The 18265-nt window shown below is 52.3% G+C and overlaps 1 protein-coding gene across 2 annotated transcripts in view; it reads right to left on the reverse strand.

Annotated features, from left to right (window-relative positions):
* The window catches only part of SLC25A48 (solute carrier family 25 member 48), a 39588-nt gene extending 21612 nt beyond the window's left edge, over positions 1-17976 (reverse strand). Inside the window, exons 1-4 of one of the 2 annotated variants that reach the window (XM_008510347.2) lie at positions 17597-17976; positions 14494-14537; positions 9681-9752; positions 7112-7370 (exon numbers count right to left, since the gene is read on the reverse strand). In XM_008510347.2, the coding sequence (XP_008508569.2) occupies positions 7112-7370; positions 9681-9752; positions 14494-14537; positions 17597-17690 (469 nt within the window). In that variant the 5' untranslated portion in view covers positions 17691-17976. Of the gene's footprint in view, positions 1-7111; positions 7371-9149; positions 9181-9680; positions 9753-14493; positions 14538-17596 lie in introns of those variants that run through there. The other variant, XM_008510355.2, reaches the window with a different exon arrangement.
* Positions 17977-18265: the final 289 nt, after the last annotated feature.

Below are 18265 nucleotides of genomic sequence, written 5' to 3' on the forward strand. Positions count from 1 at the left end.
CCAAACTCCTTGACTGTGTTTTCCCATTAACGTCCACCTTCTTCTGTTTTGCAGCTCTCCTTGGCACTGGCCTCTGATGTCATGACTTCAGCTGTCACGTCTATGTCTGCCACAACCCTGTCTATACCTCCAGCCCTGACATTCCAGCTACAGTCCCACAGGCACCTCACACAACACGAGCCAAGCCAAACTCACCATGTTCTTACTCAAGCCTGCCCCTCCAGCCAGACAGCAGCAATGACAACAAGCATTTGTTGATCACCTAGTCCACACCAAGCACTGTCTCACACACATCACTTGCTGCTTAATTCCCCTTGTGGGATGTCCCACCAACCTCAGAGCCACAGGACTTTGTATTCCTGGGTCATTTTCGAGACACTTTCCTCTCTCCCCCTTGGCCCGTTGGGTCTACATCATTGATGCCCCTTCAGTCTGCCCCTCTCCTCCATTCCCAAGCCCACGGCCCTGGGTCAGGTGTGCTTGGCCTCTCACCTGATCGATGGCAGCAACCTCCAAGTCAACCTGCCCGCCTCTACTATTCCCACCCCCTTCCATCCCTTCTGAAGGCCAGCGCCATCTTCCTGCCACACAACTCTGCCTGGCTCGTTCTGGTGTCCAAGATGCATCATTGCTCACCGAATAGCATCTAAGCCCATCCTTGGCCAGGAAATCCAAGCTCTTCCCCCTCAGCCTGCATCTTCCCCTCCCCGCATTGTACATCAGCACTAACCAAACGGCTTCCTAGTCCTGCCACGTGCCTGGCTTTCTGGCCACGGACTCTTTCCCTATATTGTTCCTCAGTCTGAAACACCTCTCCATACCCTTGTCCCCATCTCCAGATCCTAGCCAATATTCAAAGAGCCAGTCAATGGCCACTTCCTCTCTGGAGACTTCCTGACGTGCAGAGCCAGACTCCGAGGTTCCAGGGCTTTCCAAGAGCCCTTCTCATTCTGGTACACATCTGATTCCCCCCCAGTGCTCCCTGTGTGCTCCCTGAGGGCAGGGGCTGTGGGGCTGATACTTCTGATTTACCTACGCTGCTTGGTTCAGAGCAGGGGTTTTGGGAAATGCTTGTGAGCGAATCACTCAGAGTGAATTCAAACAGGTGTAACACTCAGCCCTCTGCCTCCAGCCGGGCCTGGACGGTCAGCACAGAGTTAATGCCGAGTCCTCCTCTGAGCCCCTAAACTCTGCCCTCCTGTGGTGCTGAGGCTTTGTGATCTGCACGTTAATTAGGCTCTTAATGAAAACACAGACTTGAAAGCTTCCAGACAGGGGAGGAGCAAGTTTCATTGGCCATCGGTCTCCAGAATGTGACCTGGCGCAGACAGCAGAGGGACCCACTGGCGTCCGAGACCACAGCCCCGACTTCCAGCTCGGGCCCAACGGGGCACCCAGTGAGGCTCATGTAAACGGTAATAATGACTTAAAAAGGGAGAGTTTCTTCACAGGTGCCTTACTGTCAAGGCCACATCTGACCGAACTCAGGCCAGTTCCTCCTTGTTTGCCAAATGGCAGAGGCCCCAGGAGGAAACCTCTAAGTTGGACAGTTTCCATGCGAGATAACTGCCGTTTAGTACAGGAAGATGGTGCCAAAAGGAAATTCCCTGTAAACTTCAGCAACTGCCGATGTAATCTGGTAAAACCCTTCTGTATAACAATTTGACAGTATGTACCAAGAATCTTAAAAATGACCATAGCCTTTGACCCCCTCATGAATCAAAGAGCCCACACATTCAGGGAAATAACTCTAAATGAAGGCAACTCTTTATGGACACATTTGCTGATCACATCACTATTTTCAAAAGAGGAAAAACTGTAAACAACCTAAATGTTTATCAGTAGGCAGACTGTTAAACAATAAATTTACTAATATCACAGCTAATGTTTACTTCACGTTTTCAATGTGCCAGACAGTGTGCTAAGATCTTCTTGTGTAATACCTCATCCCATTCCACCCCAGTTATGAAGTAGCTACTAGAGTTACGCCTGCTTTGAAGATGGGTAAACTGAGGCTTGGCCGCGTTAGGTGAGTTGTCCAAAGTTTCTTGATGCTGGTGGAGGTCAGATTAGGAGCAGGTAGTCTAACTCCAGAAACTGAATTCTAGACCACAGTATATCATCACTCTCAACGTGTGTGTGTGTGTGTGGGTGTGTGTGTGTGTATTTGACGGAATATTGCACATCTTTTAAAAACATTATCTATGTAAAATAATTTTATATGCTATTTTAATAACCTGGAAAATGTTTCTGCTATAATGTTGAGTTAAAAAAGGATATGAAACTGTCTATATAACATGAGTACCACCTCTTAAAATATTTAAGCTATGTATATATATGTATGTAGGTACATATATGTATATATATGCATATGTATATAGAAAGGAAAAGGAAACATGTGAATGTGTTAACAGTGATTATATTTGGGTGAACGGGCGTGTTCTCCCTCTACATTCAATGTTCTGTATTTTGTACACATTCAACCACGGGTCACCACTAACTGACAATCAGGATGAACTTGCTGGCTCTTCATTTGCAAGTCCCTCAACAAGAGGAGCTGACCTCTCACCTCACCGTGGTCTCCAGTCCACCTGTCAATGTCCCAGAACAGAGAAGCCAGAGGCCTCTGGGACCTGGCTTCAGCATAGGAGCACAGTCTTTCATGGCCTCTCGTCACCACCCAGGAACAGGACTGGCAATTCCAGGGTAATGGCACCAGCCCTGAGAAATCCCACAAGCCACGCCCGAGGCTCCCTGAAAATGCCGTGTCAGCACAGGCACCACACACAGTGGGCCTGACCCAGAGCAGGGACCACAGCTTGCAGCCAGTCCCCACCCCACGCTGTCCATCCACACAATACTTAGGGCTGCCCAGTGTTTTGTTTGTTTGTGTTTGATTTTGTTTTCAATCAAATTATCTGAAAATTTCTAATTAAAAGACCCCACAGAAAAAAATCTAGCTTTCTGCCTTCTCTTAAAAATCAGAAGATCCAGGCCACACGACAAAAGTCAGCTGGAGGAGTCGTAGCCACCCTCTTCGACAGGATGTGGGCCTACCTTGCAGCAGTCCCCACCACTCGCTACTGTCTCCCAGATGCTGGAGTTGACACATGTGCTTGAACGGCTGCTTTTCTAATAGCAGAGTGATATGGAAAGTGAAATACGTTCTAAGTCCATGTTTCATTCAAAGAGGAAAAGTGAAATGCAAATCAGGAAGGCTGTCGGTGTCAAGAAAAATGGAAGAGGGTACATTTCCAGGCACCTCTGCTCATTTACGTTACCTCCCTGATCCCAGTGGTCTCTGAGTTTTCTACCTCTGGCCTAAAGGGTTCTTGAGGAGCAAATCAAAGAAAACCATAGCCCCCATCACTTTTTGCAGAGATTCCTGGTAGAAAGGAGCACCTGCTGCCCCTTTGCCTGCCTCCTCTGTTCCTGCCCCACTAGCTGATCCTCCACCTGCAGTCACCAAAGACCTTCCCCTAAGCGGCTGGGGTGGGAGGTAAGGAAGAGTGGATGCTGCAGAGAGGAGCTGCCCAAGGCCACAGAATTCAGACCCATCCCGTGGAACCCACGAGCTGCGCCCATTACTTGAACAATGTCATTTTGGAGATGTGCTCCCAGCCCACATGCCCCCTAAAGTTTGAAGCTGGTTTGGTGCATGATGATTTTGTGCAGAGGCCCAGGGGTTACCAAAGTTCCCATAGCCTCGGCTTCTACAAAATTCTAGGGCAGAAGCAGAAACAGCATCAGTGGGTACTGAGCCGGACTGCCTGGGTCTGGATCTCAGCTCCACCTCCCACTGGTGGAGTGACCTCAGGCAGGTTATGGAACCTCTCTGTGCCTTAGCCTCCTCCTTTGTAAATTTCTGGGAGTCAGGTTGTTGTTAAGATTAAATGCACACAAAGCTCCTAGCACAGTGCCTGGCATATAAGTGCTCTGTAAATACTGGTTACTCAGCCCTCAGTGCTGTGATCTGATTGATCCCAGATGAGAGGCTTGAGGGGACCTGAGGTGACCCTGCAATCCTGGCCTCTACCCTCCCTCCACCCACTCAGGTAAACCATCTTTGCCTTTGCACCGCTAGCTAAGCCCTTGGGACCAGGCACAACCAACTTAGAGCTCTGCAGGGCAGAGAAGTGCTTGCCTGCAGGAACCTCCCCCAGCTTATTAAGGGGCTTCCTAATAAGCCCCCTAATAGGCCAGTTTCTGGGCACACTTGGAAGGTCAGAACAAACACACATTCATTTTCTGTTGCTGCCTTGGGGGATTTGCTGAAGAGAACCAGTTTCCTTCTGGCAGCACACATGAACGGACACCTGAGGCCGAGGGCAGGATCCCATACTGGATGGGATCAACGAATCACATCCCTCCCGAGATGCTCTCAGTGCCTCCCGTGGTGGGGGCGCAGAACAGCGTGCTGGTCCCCATGTTCTCACTGCTCAGAGGCCTAATCCAGGAGACAAGGCCCTAGAAGGGTCTAGACTTCCCAGAGGGGCAGTACTGGAGACGCTGGGCCTGGGTGGCCCATGTCCCAGGCTCCCGTGGCCCCAGAGAGCAGGCATGGGCAACCCTCAGTGCTGCCCTGATGATGCACAGTCCTGACCACCAGGCTCTCCTTCCACCCCTCCTACCACCTGCTCCAAAGGCCTTCCTGAGCCCCAGCCTGGCTGAGAACCCATCCCACTCCCTCCTACCCACCATGTCTGATGTGGCCCATTCTCGTCTGCCTGTCTGTGGACGGAGCACCACAAGAGGGACAGGACAGAGTATTTTGTACACCGCTGTGTCCCCAGCACCTAGCCTGTGCCTGGCACACAGCAGGGGCATAACTATTGTGTATTGGGTAAATGAACAGGGCTAACAGTCATGTCAACCTCACACTGTCATGGTGGATATGACATGAGATGATGCACGGACAGTACTTAACACAGTGTCAGGTACATGACTTGCACTTACCAACTTTGGCAGCCGCTGATGGTGGCTGCTCAGCTCCCTAAAATTGGCTGGTTGATGCCCACCCAGCTTTGGGGCCCTTTTTGGGTCTGGTCTTTCCCTGGCTGCCTCCTATCCTTCCTCTAGTCTCCTAGCCTAGAGGCTTCTTAGCCTGGCCTCAGGACCCCTTGAAGCTCAGGCCTTGGCCTGGCAAGTCGGCCACCATTCTAGCTCCCCTCTGCAGGGCAGGTGGGGGTTGGTGAGGATGGGACAGAGGATGGAACCAAGCACTGTCAAGAAAGCTCACCAATTAATTTGCCTCCACACATCCCAGGCTTTCTGAAGGAAGGCACTTCCTGAGAAACATCTCCCTCAGTGTCCCAGCCGGCTATACCCACCCCCATACATGCACAAATACCCCTATTTCCTCCCCTTACAGGGACAAGGCGCCCAGGTTGTGAAGGAGGCAGAGCTGCCCCCAGGAGCTGAGGGGCCTCATCACCGAGACTTTTCCGACATCTGAACTCCAAAGAGTTTTAAGACTTCTGGAGAGATTTCCTCTGCACCCGAGACTAACACGAGCTTTGCCGAAGTAGACAGGATAGAGCAAAAAGCCAGCCTGGGGGCCAGGGCTCCTGGGTTCCAAGCATGCTCACAGTGCCCTTCATTCCTCTACCTCTTTGCTTTTGACTCTGGAATAGGACCAGATCAGCGAGCTTCAAACGCTTCTCAGAAGCGCAAGCCTTTAATCAAACTAAGATGTGCCAAGACACAACCTAATATGGCAAGTAGATAAAGGTGGGGAACCCCTGCCTTGCATCTCCCTGGGTGGCCCCCATGGGGGTATGCTCTGTGACCCTCTGCATGAGCCAGGCCATTTGTTGCCCTGTGTCTCCCCACATGCTGACAGTGACTATGGGTTTTGGGGCACTGAGCAGGTGTGACCCACCTTCTGGGAGCAGCCAGGTCCCAGGCCCTCTATTTGCCCCAGTGGGAAGCATCAGCACCATGCTCGGAGGATGCACAGCCCTGTCCTGGACACCTCCCGGGCTGGGCAGGGAGCACAGGCTTAATCAAGGGGCGGGGGTGGGAGAGGTGTCAGGCTGGGATGCTCCTGATGAGCCATGTTGGGGCTTTGGCTGTGGGCACAGCTGAGTCCCAGCCTCTGTGGGCAGAGGGGTGACAGACAGGCCATGCAGAAGTCTTCTAGGGAGAGGGGTCTAGCCACAAGAGCTGTCAGCCCCAATTGGATATCTGAGGTGACAGGAAGGACCACGGTCCAGCCCTTCCATTATACGGAAAAGGAGACTGAGGCCCAGGAAGGGACAGCATCCTTCCTGAGGGGACAGAGTGACACTAGAGCCAAGAACCAAACCCCAAGCTATTGAAATTTGTCTTCTAAGACCCCCAGCTTGGCCTTCCTCCACAGTTGGCACTTTCTACTCTGCACAGCAAGTGCCACCCTATTGTTTCCATCCTCCTTGATCAAGACCACCCCCAGGAAAAGACGCAGAAACCTCCATTTCCAACGGGAAGGAAATAACAGATGCAGCTTGTGGTATGGGAGTGGCTGTGCGGCACACCAAGAAATGAAGCTCTAACTGGAAGGTCAGGGCTAGGAGCAGGTGAGGTTGAAGAGAGCAGCGGCCCCCTTCCCAGCCCTGAGGCCAGCCCAGGTGCAAGGCCTCCACGGCTGCTCGCAGCTGGCACATGGGGCCATCACATGGGGCCCCACGCTAGCTTTAATGCTCTGCTCTTGTTCTTTTAAAATTCTTAATCATTTTTGAACAAGGGGTCCCACATTTTCATTTTGTACTGGGGGCCGCAGATTATGCAGCTGATCTTCACTAGCCAGTCATTAACTGTGTGTCTTTGGGTAGGTATCTAACCTCTGGGAGCCTCTGTTTGCTCCTCTGGAAACCACAACAGCACCTGCCTTCCAGAATTGTTATGAAGACGAATTAGAACATACGCAGAGCTCTCAGCAGGTGCACAGCACACATAATAAATACTTAACCAGTGAGAGTTAGTACTATGGATGAAATAATAATAATTACAGACTATTACATGACAACCTAGATGTCTTGCTCAATCAAAAGTATGCTAACAAACGCATCCCAGATCTGGTGAACCAGATCACAAGTCCCAAGACACCAGGCCCCCTCCCTTGGCCTCTTACCTTCCTGAAATGGCTGTGTTTGCATCTGCAGCCGGATCTTGATGAGGTCCACGGGCGCACCCAGCCCAACAGACACCACGCCGGCCAGCATGCTGGCCAGCAGCAGGTCAGACAGGGTGCGGGACGGGCTGGCCCCAGGCTCCCTGCAGTGCTGCCAGCTGAGGAACCTCTGCGTGTTACTGAAGACCCCAAACACCACTGAGTTGTAGACGGCGATGCTGGCGAGGGGGAAAGACATGCCCTTGAAGAAGCCAAACACCTGCGGGGAAACCCAGTGGGAGGAAGCATGAGGGCCCAGGGCCGTCTGCAGGCAGGCGCCAGGCTCCCCGTACTGCCCTCGCACAGTCCCTGCCCCCTGGGGCCCGCAGGCTGGCGGGGTGACACTGCAGAAAAAAGAAACCAGTATGTCAGTGAGGAGAATAACAGAGGATGCCGATGAGACAGGAGAGACAGGGCGGGTGAGGGAGTGCTCCCCACTCAGGAGCAGGGCATTCTTGCTCTGGAGAAGCCGGCTTCCGTGTGATGTTTTGTTTCCTGAGCGGTAATATGCTGGGCCTGGACCCTATCTTTGCCACCGGGTTGGCAGTACTCTTGGGCTGGAAAGAAATCAGGCTGCGGCCGAGGGGGAACGTGTGGAGCCCTAGTGGGTAGTGGACTTGCCAACACCACATACACCCTCCTAAGTGACTGCTCCAACAAAAGCATCCTCCAGGCACTTGTCACGTGCCAGGCTCCGGGGGACAACATAAGAAAAAGACTGTCCACTGAGCTCAGGGTCTGGGGGCCGGGAAGGCGAGAGGGACAGGAAAGAGAAACTGATAGGCAACTATAATACAATGTGCTAAGTCTGTGGTTAGGGGCTAAGAAGAGGGTCCCACAGCCCAGAGGGGCACCTGGGCCAGCCTGTAGATGGGTGGCCCTGAGCACGGGAGTCTCTTGGCAGAAGAACTGGGGAGGAGAGCCCCAGGAAGGCCTTCTGCACATACACAGGACGCAGCAGGCAGAGGAAGGTGCTGGAGCTGAGGTCACAGTTCTTTTCACACTGCATTCTCAATGAACACCAGAGACGCTCCGCCAAAACCAGCAAATTCCATAGGCTCTTGGAGGAGTCGGGGCAGTACAGTGTTTTAGCTCCGTGCCAAAGATGAATGAGCACCGGGAAGTCGTCGTACAAGCTCCAGGCTCTACACAAACCCACTAATCCTGACCTTCGTGCGTACACTCTATTTGCTAGAGGCAGGACCCCCTCACACGCACAGACATGCACACACAGACACACACACCCTGCTTCAGCCTCTTCCTCTACAACAAGCTCCCACAGATAACTGGGGACACTGCTTAGCCCTGAGCTACGGTGTCTCAAGGGAACACCCACAGTTCCCACAGCTAGGACGCTGGCTGGCAGACACTGCAGGGAATGTGCGCCAAAAAGGAGAATCAACGACCGCCTTTCAGGGGACGGAGGAATCACACATCACCCAGGAATAGGGTACTAGGTCTGCAGGGCTCGCCGTGATTTTAAAGCAGCCCATCAAGAGAGTTAGAACAACACTGACACAAGGCACACTTCATCTGAGGAGAAGCTCCAGGTGCAGCAGCAGACGCCAGAGCTCCAGGGCACTTGCACGAGGGAGATGAGTGGAGAGAGCAGTCAACAGTGGGGCCACATTTCCTGTGACTCAAGGCTAAGCCTCAGGCTGCCACGGGGCTTACACTCGATCACTTCTTTAATCGACAGGTCGTCTCATCCTAAATTTTAAAATTTGTTTATTTATTTATTTTCGCTGAGGAATTTGCCCTGAGCTAACATCTGTTGCCAATCTTCCTCCACGTTATATGTGGGTCGCTGCTACAGCATGGCTGACGAGTCGTGTAGGTCTGCACCCAGAACCCAAACCTGCAAACCTGGGTCACCAAAGCGGAGTGTGCCAAACTTAACCACTATGCCACTGGGCTGGCCCCTTAAAATTTATCTTAAATTCGCCAGAGGGGCCTTAGAAAGTCTTCTGAAAGCACATGCTATTCTCAGGAAAGGTACCTGATACATCTTCTATAAAATGTTGTGCAGGATTTCCCCTTTGCAAAGAAAACCCTTGGGTCCGCTGGTCTTGAGCGACCTGCAGTGCGAGCCAGCTCCAGGCATCTGGAATCAGAAGTGCTGGCTCCCGTCACGCCCGGATAAAGGGAAGCCTGTGAGCATGTGGTTTACGGGCCACTCACTCAGTTTTGAGAAACTGACAGGCCCCTCTGTTTTCCCAGGAAATTTCCACACTGTGGTTCTAAATTCCTCAGTATTTGTCCAGAGAGGTTACACAAAACCAGTTTTTTTCCCCAATAACATCACACTGGGTGGCAGGGCTATGTTTGGGTAACACATCATATTTGAGGAGTGGTGTGAGATGAGTAGGGAAAATTGAGCCCAACGTGATGATTGCTAACAAACAGGCTTCCTGCCCGCCGGGCTGGTGTGAGAGTGGTGGCCTTGGTCCCCAGGCCCGAGTGGGCTTCACCCCATTTGGTGGGAGGCCCTGGCAGGTATGGTGCCACCCACCCACTGAAGAGCACTTACACTCTCCCTCCTGTACACGGTGCGGATGCAGCTGAGGGTGTTCCCATAGCCGATGCCGGCCTGCAGGCGAGTCTGCGGAGAGAGGGAGGGGTCAGGGCCCAGGCAGAGAGGATCACGTCCCCACTGTCCCCAAGATGCCGAGCCTCCAGCACCGAGGCCCAGAGAGGGGACAGCCCTTCAGTGAGAGGTTTGTGTTTCAGTGCTGGCGAGGCTGGCCCTCTGTCCTCTACCTGCCTTGCCTCCCTCAATGTCCCATTGAGACCTTGCTAAACGCAGCAGAAGCCCTCTTGGTCTGAGAGAGGAACAGAGGCTGGTTTGTTGTGCAAAAACAATGCTTGTGTGGAGACATAGGACCCCTGCCCCTTGAGTGCAGAAAGCTAACCCGTGGCTCTGCTGCATCTGCTGTCCATCAGTCTGCCCTCCTAAATAGTCCCGGGAGCAACCTGTTCTTCTCACTTCCTGAACCCCCTCATCTCTCACCTGGACGATGGGCTGGTCTCACCACCGCCCTTCTGCTTCCCCCTTGCTCCTTCACCTGTGTCTACACAACAGTCAGACTGATCTTTTCTGAACAACAATGAACCACATCACTGCTGTTTAAAGTGCTCCAGTGGCCTCCCATCAAAGGCAGAATCAATTTCACAGCCTGTACCAGCACCCAGGAGGTCCTGGCTGAGCACCTGTGCCTGGTCTCATTCCCACATGCCCTTTCCTTCATGCCCCCGCCCTCTGCACCCGCCATATGCCACATCCCCAAGTCCCCGGAGCATCAGCTCTTTCCTGCCTCCAGAACTGCCCCGCATTCCCCATCTGGAAGGCTCTTTCTTCAGCTCCTGCTCATCTTTTTGGGTCTGAGCATAAATGTTGCCCTGGTGTCATCTGTTTGTCTGTTTACTTAGGGTGTATTCGAGCTGCCTTTCTGGGGCAGGGCTGTCTCATACTTCCCTCTCCTCCCTGGGGCCAAGCGGGAACCTGGCACTCGGCCCCATGAAACTGGCTGAATGAGGGGCTGGGTAGTGAAGGCATGGTGTCCTTAGCGGAGGCTGGCTCTGGTGGCCAGGGGAACGGCTGACAGGCACAGAGGGTCTGAGTGAGCCCACAAAAGTGCCCAGGTCCCAGATGGTTCCACTTCTTTAAAGATGTGCAGCCTACGGTTCTCCATCAAAACAGTTTCTCAGCACCCACAGTGTGCCATGCTGGTAGGAAGGAGCTGTGAGAGCCAGGGAGGAGGAGACCCAGACACTGCCCCCCAGAACCCAGGGTCCCGTGAGGAGCAAGACTCAGTGTGCAGACTGACTCTTCACCATTAATAGCATCAGCTCCATCTGCAGACAAGTAGAGAAGACTTTGGGAGAACACACCCCCCAAAAGTGATGGTCTCTGAGGTGAAAATCATGGGTGATGTTTTCCTGCATTGAAGTTTTCTTCATTTTCTAACTTTCCTAAAATAAGCAGGGTTTTTCTCCACTATTTTTAGCTTATATAATTTAAGAAATAATTTTAAGTACACAGCTAATATGGGAATACATTCTATCAATTAAAAAATTTCAACACTACATATAAGGCTGAAGTCTCCTTTGCCGGTTTCTCTCCCCCTCCACCTCCCCCAACCCCCGCAGCTAATCACCATGGCTCATAGCCTGGCTAACTGTTTGACAGGCATTCATCTAAAGAGTTTTGTAAAAACAGATAGCCAGAGAGAAGATGTAGTAATTCATAGGTCTGATACATAAATGGCATCACACTGTTGGTAAGTCTTATTTTCACAGTCAGAGAAATGTACTTACTGACTAACTCCACTCGTTGATTGGGTGCCTGTTTCCTAGCAGTCACTGTTCTGATCTCAGGGAATTCAGCAGAGAAAACAAACTCCCTGCACTCGTGGAACTTACAACCAAGCGGGGTCAGAAAAGACCATCAATAAGAAGTAATTCCCAAGTAAGCATATATGTCAGATGATAACAAGTGCCATGGAGAAAAATAAACCAAGGATCAGAAAAGCTGGGTGGCAGGGCAGGAAAATGCAATTTTAATCTGGGTGGTGGGGAAGACATCCTGGAAGATACAGCAAGATGAGACCTGGGCCTCCACGGTCCTCTTGTTGAGCAGAATCACAGAGGTCTACCCTGGGGCGGAGTATCTCCAGTCAGGACAAGGACGTGGGCCAGGAGAGGTGGGGCACAGGCCTCTCTCTTTGCCCCATTTAGGGCTGGCATGAGGCTGCATGCTCTCACCCGCTGATCCCAGCTCTGTCGGGGCTGTCCCTGGGTAGTGCATCCACGAAATGGTGGAGCCCATAGGAGGGATCAAGTTCCCACTAAGAAGGCTGAGTGGTCGAGTCGCTCAAGCAAACGGTACCTGAGGAAACTCAACCCAAGAGCCAAGCCCAGATCACAGAACAGTCTCAAAGCCATGGAGCAAAGGTCTGCCAGCCATGCGGAGCACTCAGGGAGCCTGTCACTGAGGCCAGCAGCACAGCTCAAGCCTCCAGGGCCTCCAGTTACAACAGGAGCCGGCATTTAGTGTGCACCAACTTGGTGCATGCTTGGGGAAACATGGGCCATCTTCCAGAACTTATCTCACTGAAGCTCACAAATGTTATATAGCGTCGATACTATCCCCATCTTACAGATGAACAAAGATGATTTCCTGTGTTAGTTTCCTATTGCTGCTATAACAAATTACAACAAATTTAGTGGCTTTAAACAATACCAGTTTATTCTCTTACAGTCTAGCTGGTCTAAAGGCAGCTAAGCCCTAATTAGAAAACCCTGGTCACACTGCATCAGGCATAAATCCTGTGCCAGGAGCCAGGGGAGAATCTTGACCCCAGCTCCACTGCCACCAAGCAGCCAGTGGCTGGCTCTCCCATCTATGATGGGGAAGGAGCCTTTGACCCAGGTCAGCAGTTTGGGTCCTTTTAGTTTGGCTCTTCCGCAGGTGAGCCATGGGACCTCAGACAAGTCACTCGTCTGCCTCCCCACACCCCAGCGTGTGTTCATCAGGATGGGAATGGCTTGCTCATTGCTCTATCCTTGGTGCCACAGTGACCATCTTCTTGACAGCCCTGCTGGAGAGGTGCTCTTTGCCCATTTTACAGACAAGGAGGTTAAGTGTTGTGCCCTGCCCCACAGTAGGTGGGGAGGCTGGGACTGGACTCCAGGTTATTCTGACTCTGAAGTTCTCACCCAAACCTTTCTCAGTGGACAGGGAGCCTACAGAAAATGTCAGCCAGAAAGAAGGAAGATGTTCCAGGGAGAGACAAGGGCCCCTGCCCACAGCCTCTGAGGCCTCAGAGGCCGGTCATGGAAGCTGGGATCTCCAGGCTGGAACCCACAGGAGGGAGGTTCTGAGGCTGAGCAGGGACTCAATTTTACATATCAGGAAGGGTTCCCTCCAGAGGCTCAGGGCACAGAGTGGTGAGGAGGAGAGCCCCAGCCTTTTCAAGTGACATGTGGCCAGGCCTGAGGTAGCCAGACTTGCCTATGCAAGGGCCAGGGGTCTCCAACAAGCTCCACCAGCCCCTGGTCAGCCTGCAGGTGAGGGAAAGATACTACCAGGGAGCCACAAAGGTTGCCTGTGTCAGAAATGTGGCTGGAAGGCCCTCAGGGACAGGGATTGGACCTGCTCTGTCCACCACCGAGGTCCTGCCGTCCCCACAGCACCTGCACAGAGAATGTCCACTATGCAGTTGATGTTTGAGCAAAAGGTAGGGCCTGTATGAGGGACACGAGGAGCCAGGAAATTTCTTCAACATTTAAGAGAAGCAGGCTGACCTCCCCATCAAGAAGAGAGCAGGCCTGGGCCCTGACCTGGGAAGGGGCCCATTGTCACGCCAGAGGAAGACAGGAGACAGGAAACTACAGCGGCCATCTGAGAAGGACCTGCGAGATTCCTCTTTGTGCCTGATCCAGGCAGAGCTGTAGAGATGGATGTGGAAGTCGGGGAGGAAGGGGCACTATTTGTGGCCATGTTCTCAGGGTTTGGCTCTGAGTCCTGCTTACCACTGGGGATGGGTAGCAGAGATGGAGGTGGAGTCAAAGAATGTGCCTTTATAGCCTCTCACTCAGCAATGCTTTAACTTCTTGTATGACCTGAGGCAAGCCCCTTCCCCTTTCAGGGCCAGTTTCTACATCTGTAGAAGAAGGGGTCTGGATGATCCCAATGCCAGATGGCTGTGCTGGCTCCAGAGTCCTCACACCCCATGCACTTCACCAAGTTATAATGACTTCCCATTCCCAACCTAAGTCCAGAGTCCTGAGCTGATATTCAAGACCTCCAAGGATTGAGTGCTGACCTGCCTTTCTTGGATTCTCATCCGTAGATGCTCTCGGAAACCTGATGCATCAACAAAACTGGACATGCTGGCCTTTCCCAAGCGTACCCCCCACCCAGTGTCCCCACCTCAGTGCCTTTGCCCATGACGTTCTCTGTACCTGAAACATCTTTTTTAATCACCTGAAACCCAACCCTAAATTTTGGGCTCAGATGCTGCCTTACACTTGAAGGCTTTTCTGGTTCTTATTTCCATAGGGACTTGCAGGAGGACACTCATCTGTGCCCCGGCCCCTCCCCAGCAGGTCCTGAGAACCCGAAAACAGAAATGGGATGATCACAAAAACAAAATCACTGCCAAGTAATGAGGGCAGAGCCTTCCAAACCAGGCCTCCTGGCACCCCACCCCCATGGGCTGGCACAGAGAGCCTGCCCTGGCTGGAGACTCTCTGGGGATCAGAACCAGCAGGCACATTCCTGGAGGCAGTCACACCCCAGGACCCCTTCCAAGAGGTAACGGCAACAATGGCTACTGTACCTTGACTGTGTCCAGAGGGTGGCCAACGATGACACTGGCTGCACCTGCGGATTGAAGAATACCTGGTCACTCAGCCCCTGGGCTCCTGGCTTGCACCTGCTGGCTCGTGGGACAGGACAGAGGGCTCAGGCACTTACATTCACTTATTCTGTCACCAAAAGGGATCCCTAATGTGCTAGGCACTGGCCCAGGCACCAAGGAAAGCAGATAAAATGGAGGAAAACCTGCGCCCTGCCTCAAGAAACAAGCACCCCAAAAAGGCAGGTGAAGGTGCTGAGACAACTGGGTATCCACATGCAAAACAATGAAGTTAGATACCCCCCACCTCACACCATATCCAGAAATTAACTCAAAATAGAACAACGACCTAAATGGAAGCACTAAAACTATAAAAATCATATACTAAAACATAGGGAAAAGTCTTAACAACCTTAGATTTGCAATAGATTCTTAGCACAAGTAACCAAAAAAAATAGATAAATTGAATAGCATAAAAATTAAAAACTTTTGTGCACCAAAGGATACTGTCAAGAAAGTGAGGACAACCTACAGCATGGGGGGGAGATATTTGCAAAACATATATTTGATAAGGGTCCAGTATCCAGAATATATAAAGAACTCTTACAACTAAAAAAAAAATTTTTTAATAAAAGACTTAAATAGGCATTTCTCCGAAGAAGATATCCAAATGGCCAGCAAGTACATGAAAAGATGCTCAACATTATTAGTCATTAGGGAAACATACATAAAAATCACAATGAGATTCCCTTTCACACCCACTACGATGGCTCTAATAAAAAAATGGAAAATAACTAGTATTGGCAAGAATATGGAGAAATTGGAAATTTGTACATTGCTGGTGGGAATGTAAAATGGTACTGCTGCTGTGGAAAATGGTTTGGCCGTTTCTCATGAAATTAAGCAGAGTTACCATATGACCCAGTAATTCCACTCCTAGATATACACTTAAAAGAACTGAAAATAGACACCCAAACAAGTACACGTCCATGCGTGGTCATAGCAGCACTATTCACAATAGCCAAAAGGTGGAAACAGCCCAGTGTCCATTACCGGATGAATGGATAAATAAAATGTGGTTTATCCACACAATGGAATATCATTAGCTGTAACTAGGAGTGAAGTATGGATACACGCCGCAGTGTAGATGAACACTGAAAACATGCTAATGAAAGAGGCCCAGACAAAAAGGGTCACATATTGTATGATTCCATTTCTATGAATTATCCAGAATAGGGAAATCCATAGAGCCAGGAAGTAGATTAGAGACTGCTTCGAGGGAGAGGGAGGGGATAGGGTTTAACTGTAAATGGGCACGAGGGATCTTCCTGGGGGGGGGAGAGAAAAGGCTGTAAAACTAATTTATGGTAATGGGTGCACAACTTGGTAAAATTACTAAAAATGGTCAAATTGTACAATTGAAATGGGTGAATTTTATGATGTGTAAAATAACCTCAGTAAAGTTGGTTTAAAAATAGAGACATAGCACTTAAACAGCACCTGGTACCTACCAAGGATTCACTGTTACTACACTCATCCTTATTTCAGGGAAGCCAAAAGAAGAGATGTGTTAACATGAACAAAGCAGGACAATGTCAGAACAAACGACAATCCACTACTTGCTGTGTGAGCAGGGCAGGGAGGTCTCTGTGTCACCAGAGCCTCTGAGCTACTCTGACAGCCTTGCCCTCCAGGGTGTTTCTCAAACCAAGCTCCTGGCAGCCCTCCTGAAGCTGGTCTGGCTGTTCAAGGGACAGCCTAGAGAAGTGTCTCTCAATGAAAGGCTGAAGGGGTGTCCAAAGAGGGCCTGGATATGCCCAGTGGGCCTCTGGGCACAGCCCCCTGACTGGGAAAGTTAGGAGGGGCAGGTCTCAGCCCACCCAAGAGAGCCTGTACCAACAGAACTGGCCACCGTGAAAGGAACGGCCTGCGCTCAGGACAGTGAGGAGCAGGGGCCCTGCAGCCACCCGTGGAGGGAAAGAGAGAGACTCCTGCCAGGTGGGAGGGGCCGCCCGAAGGGGATCCTGGGATGCTGTCTGCCTTACGGCTCTTTTTTTGTTTTCTGTTTCCTACAAATCTTCTGGTCTCCTCCATACTCAGAAGAACAATTGGTGGGGCACAAACATGCTACTGTAGCCTGTGCCTCACCAGCTCAGTATTTAGTTTCGTCTTTGGGATGGGGCCGCACTTACCAACATCCCTTCCCAGATGACCCTTTTAGAGATGGGACCAAAAGAAAGACACTTTACAATAAGTAAAGTCCCTCGAACCCTCCCCCAACCCTCACCAACAGCTGAGAAAAGAGGAGGGTGGACCCATTGGAAAGAGAAGAATGGACAAGCAAAGTAGTGGATGCAACTCTTGCCCAAGCAAACCCGGCCCAAGCCCAGGAGAGAAAGGCTCTGGGAGCGGTACGAAGGGACCAGGGGGCCCAATAGTGCCCGGAGGAGAGGCCTGACAGTTGACAACGGCTGAAAACAGGAAGGGTTCCTCCTATCTGGCAATTGGTACCTGCAGCCTGGCGCTCGGCTCCCTCTGGCCGGGGCGCCCCCTAGGGCCGGCCAGATCACGAAGTCGGGCTCCCCATCCCACGCCGGGGCGGACGGGCAGGGGGGTGGGGAGGGGGGCGAGCGGCCAAGCGCCACCCTCACGCACAATTCCTGCGAGGTACGTCCCCAGATTCAGGCGCGCACTCGGTCACCAGAAGGGTGTGTACGCGCCTGGACGCTCCATTGGCTGCCAGCTTTGACCAGAGGTTTAATCATTACCGGATCAAGTTCCGCGGATCCTAACTTCGAGGCAAATCAGCTCAGGGGGAATCTCATTAAGGCTCGCGGAATTTAGCTCCGGCGGCAGGCGAGGAACAGCAAGACCACCCCTGCGCCGGGGCGTCGGGGCACTGCCCGCAGCGGGCGCGGATCTCGCCGGGGCGCATGTCGGGAGCGCACGGGCGCGGGGCTCCCTCGCCAGAGCGCGGTGTGTAAGCTCGGCCCGAGCGGCGCTCGGCGAGGCTCTCTCTTGTTCTCTGGCCCGGGGGTCTCCCGTGAGCACACTCACCTCTGGGGGACCCCGTTACCACGCTCACCTCCGATCCAGCCCGCCGCAAAGTCTTCCAGCTGGAAGTTGCCCATGGCCGGTGCCGCGGCGCCTCGCCCTCCCGGAGCCGGGTCAGTGCCCATTCAGAATCTGCGGGGCGTGGCCCGCCGGCCCGAGCGCACCGGAGCAAGAAAGTCGGGGACTGGGAGCGCACGGGAGGTCCTACTCCACCCCTGGCTCCGAGTCACCGCGCGCGGGCTGCCGCGCTCACCTCTCCAAGAGCCCGCGGGCAGCTGACATCACGCCCCCCGTGGACCTTAAAGGCGCAGCGCTCAGGCTGGGCGAGGTGCGCTCTGCGCCGCGCATCCCGGCGCCGAGAGGAATTCCCTATCCCTCCCTTCCCCCGTCGTCCTCTCCCTCGCCACCAGTGGAGCCTCAGCTCCTCCAGCCGAGAGTGCCAGCCCCGTGCAAGTAATTGTTCACATCGGGTCCGACTGTGGAAATGATTTCAGGGACATTTTTGCGAAGTTCACCACAAGAGAGAGGGCGGAAGGCTTTATCGAAGGTCGGGAAACACTTGACAAACCTGTGATAGAATTACTTACCTGTGAGGGTACATCCTCTTTTAGGCTGAAAAAGCGCTGAAATAGTTCTATCTACTAAACTGTCAACTAAACCAGAATTTCTTCTCTTTGAGGAACGAAATGAAAGCCAAGGA

Source organism: Equus przewalskii, chromosome 13 (genome assembly GCF_037783145.1).
Source record: "Equus przewalskii isolate Varuska chromosome 13, EquPr2, whole genome shotgun sequence".
NCBI classification, from domain to species: Eukaryota; Metazoa; Chordata; class Mammalia; order Perissodactyla; family Equidae; genus Equus; species Equus przewalskii.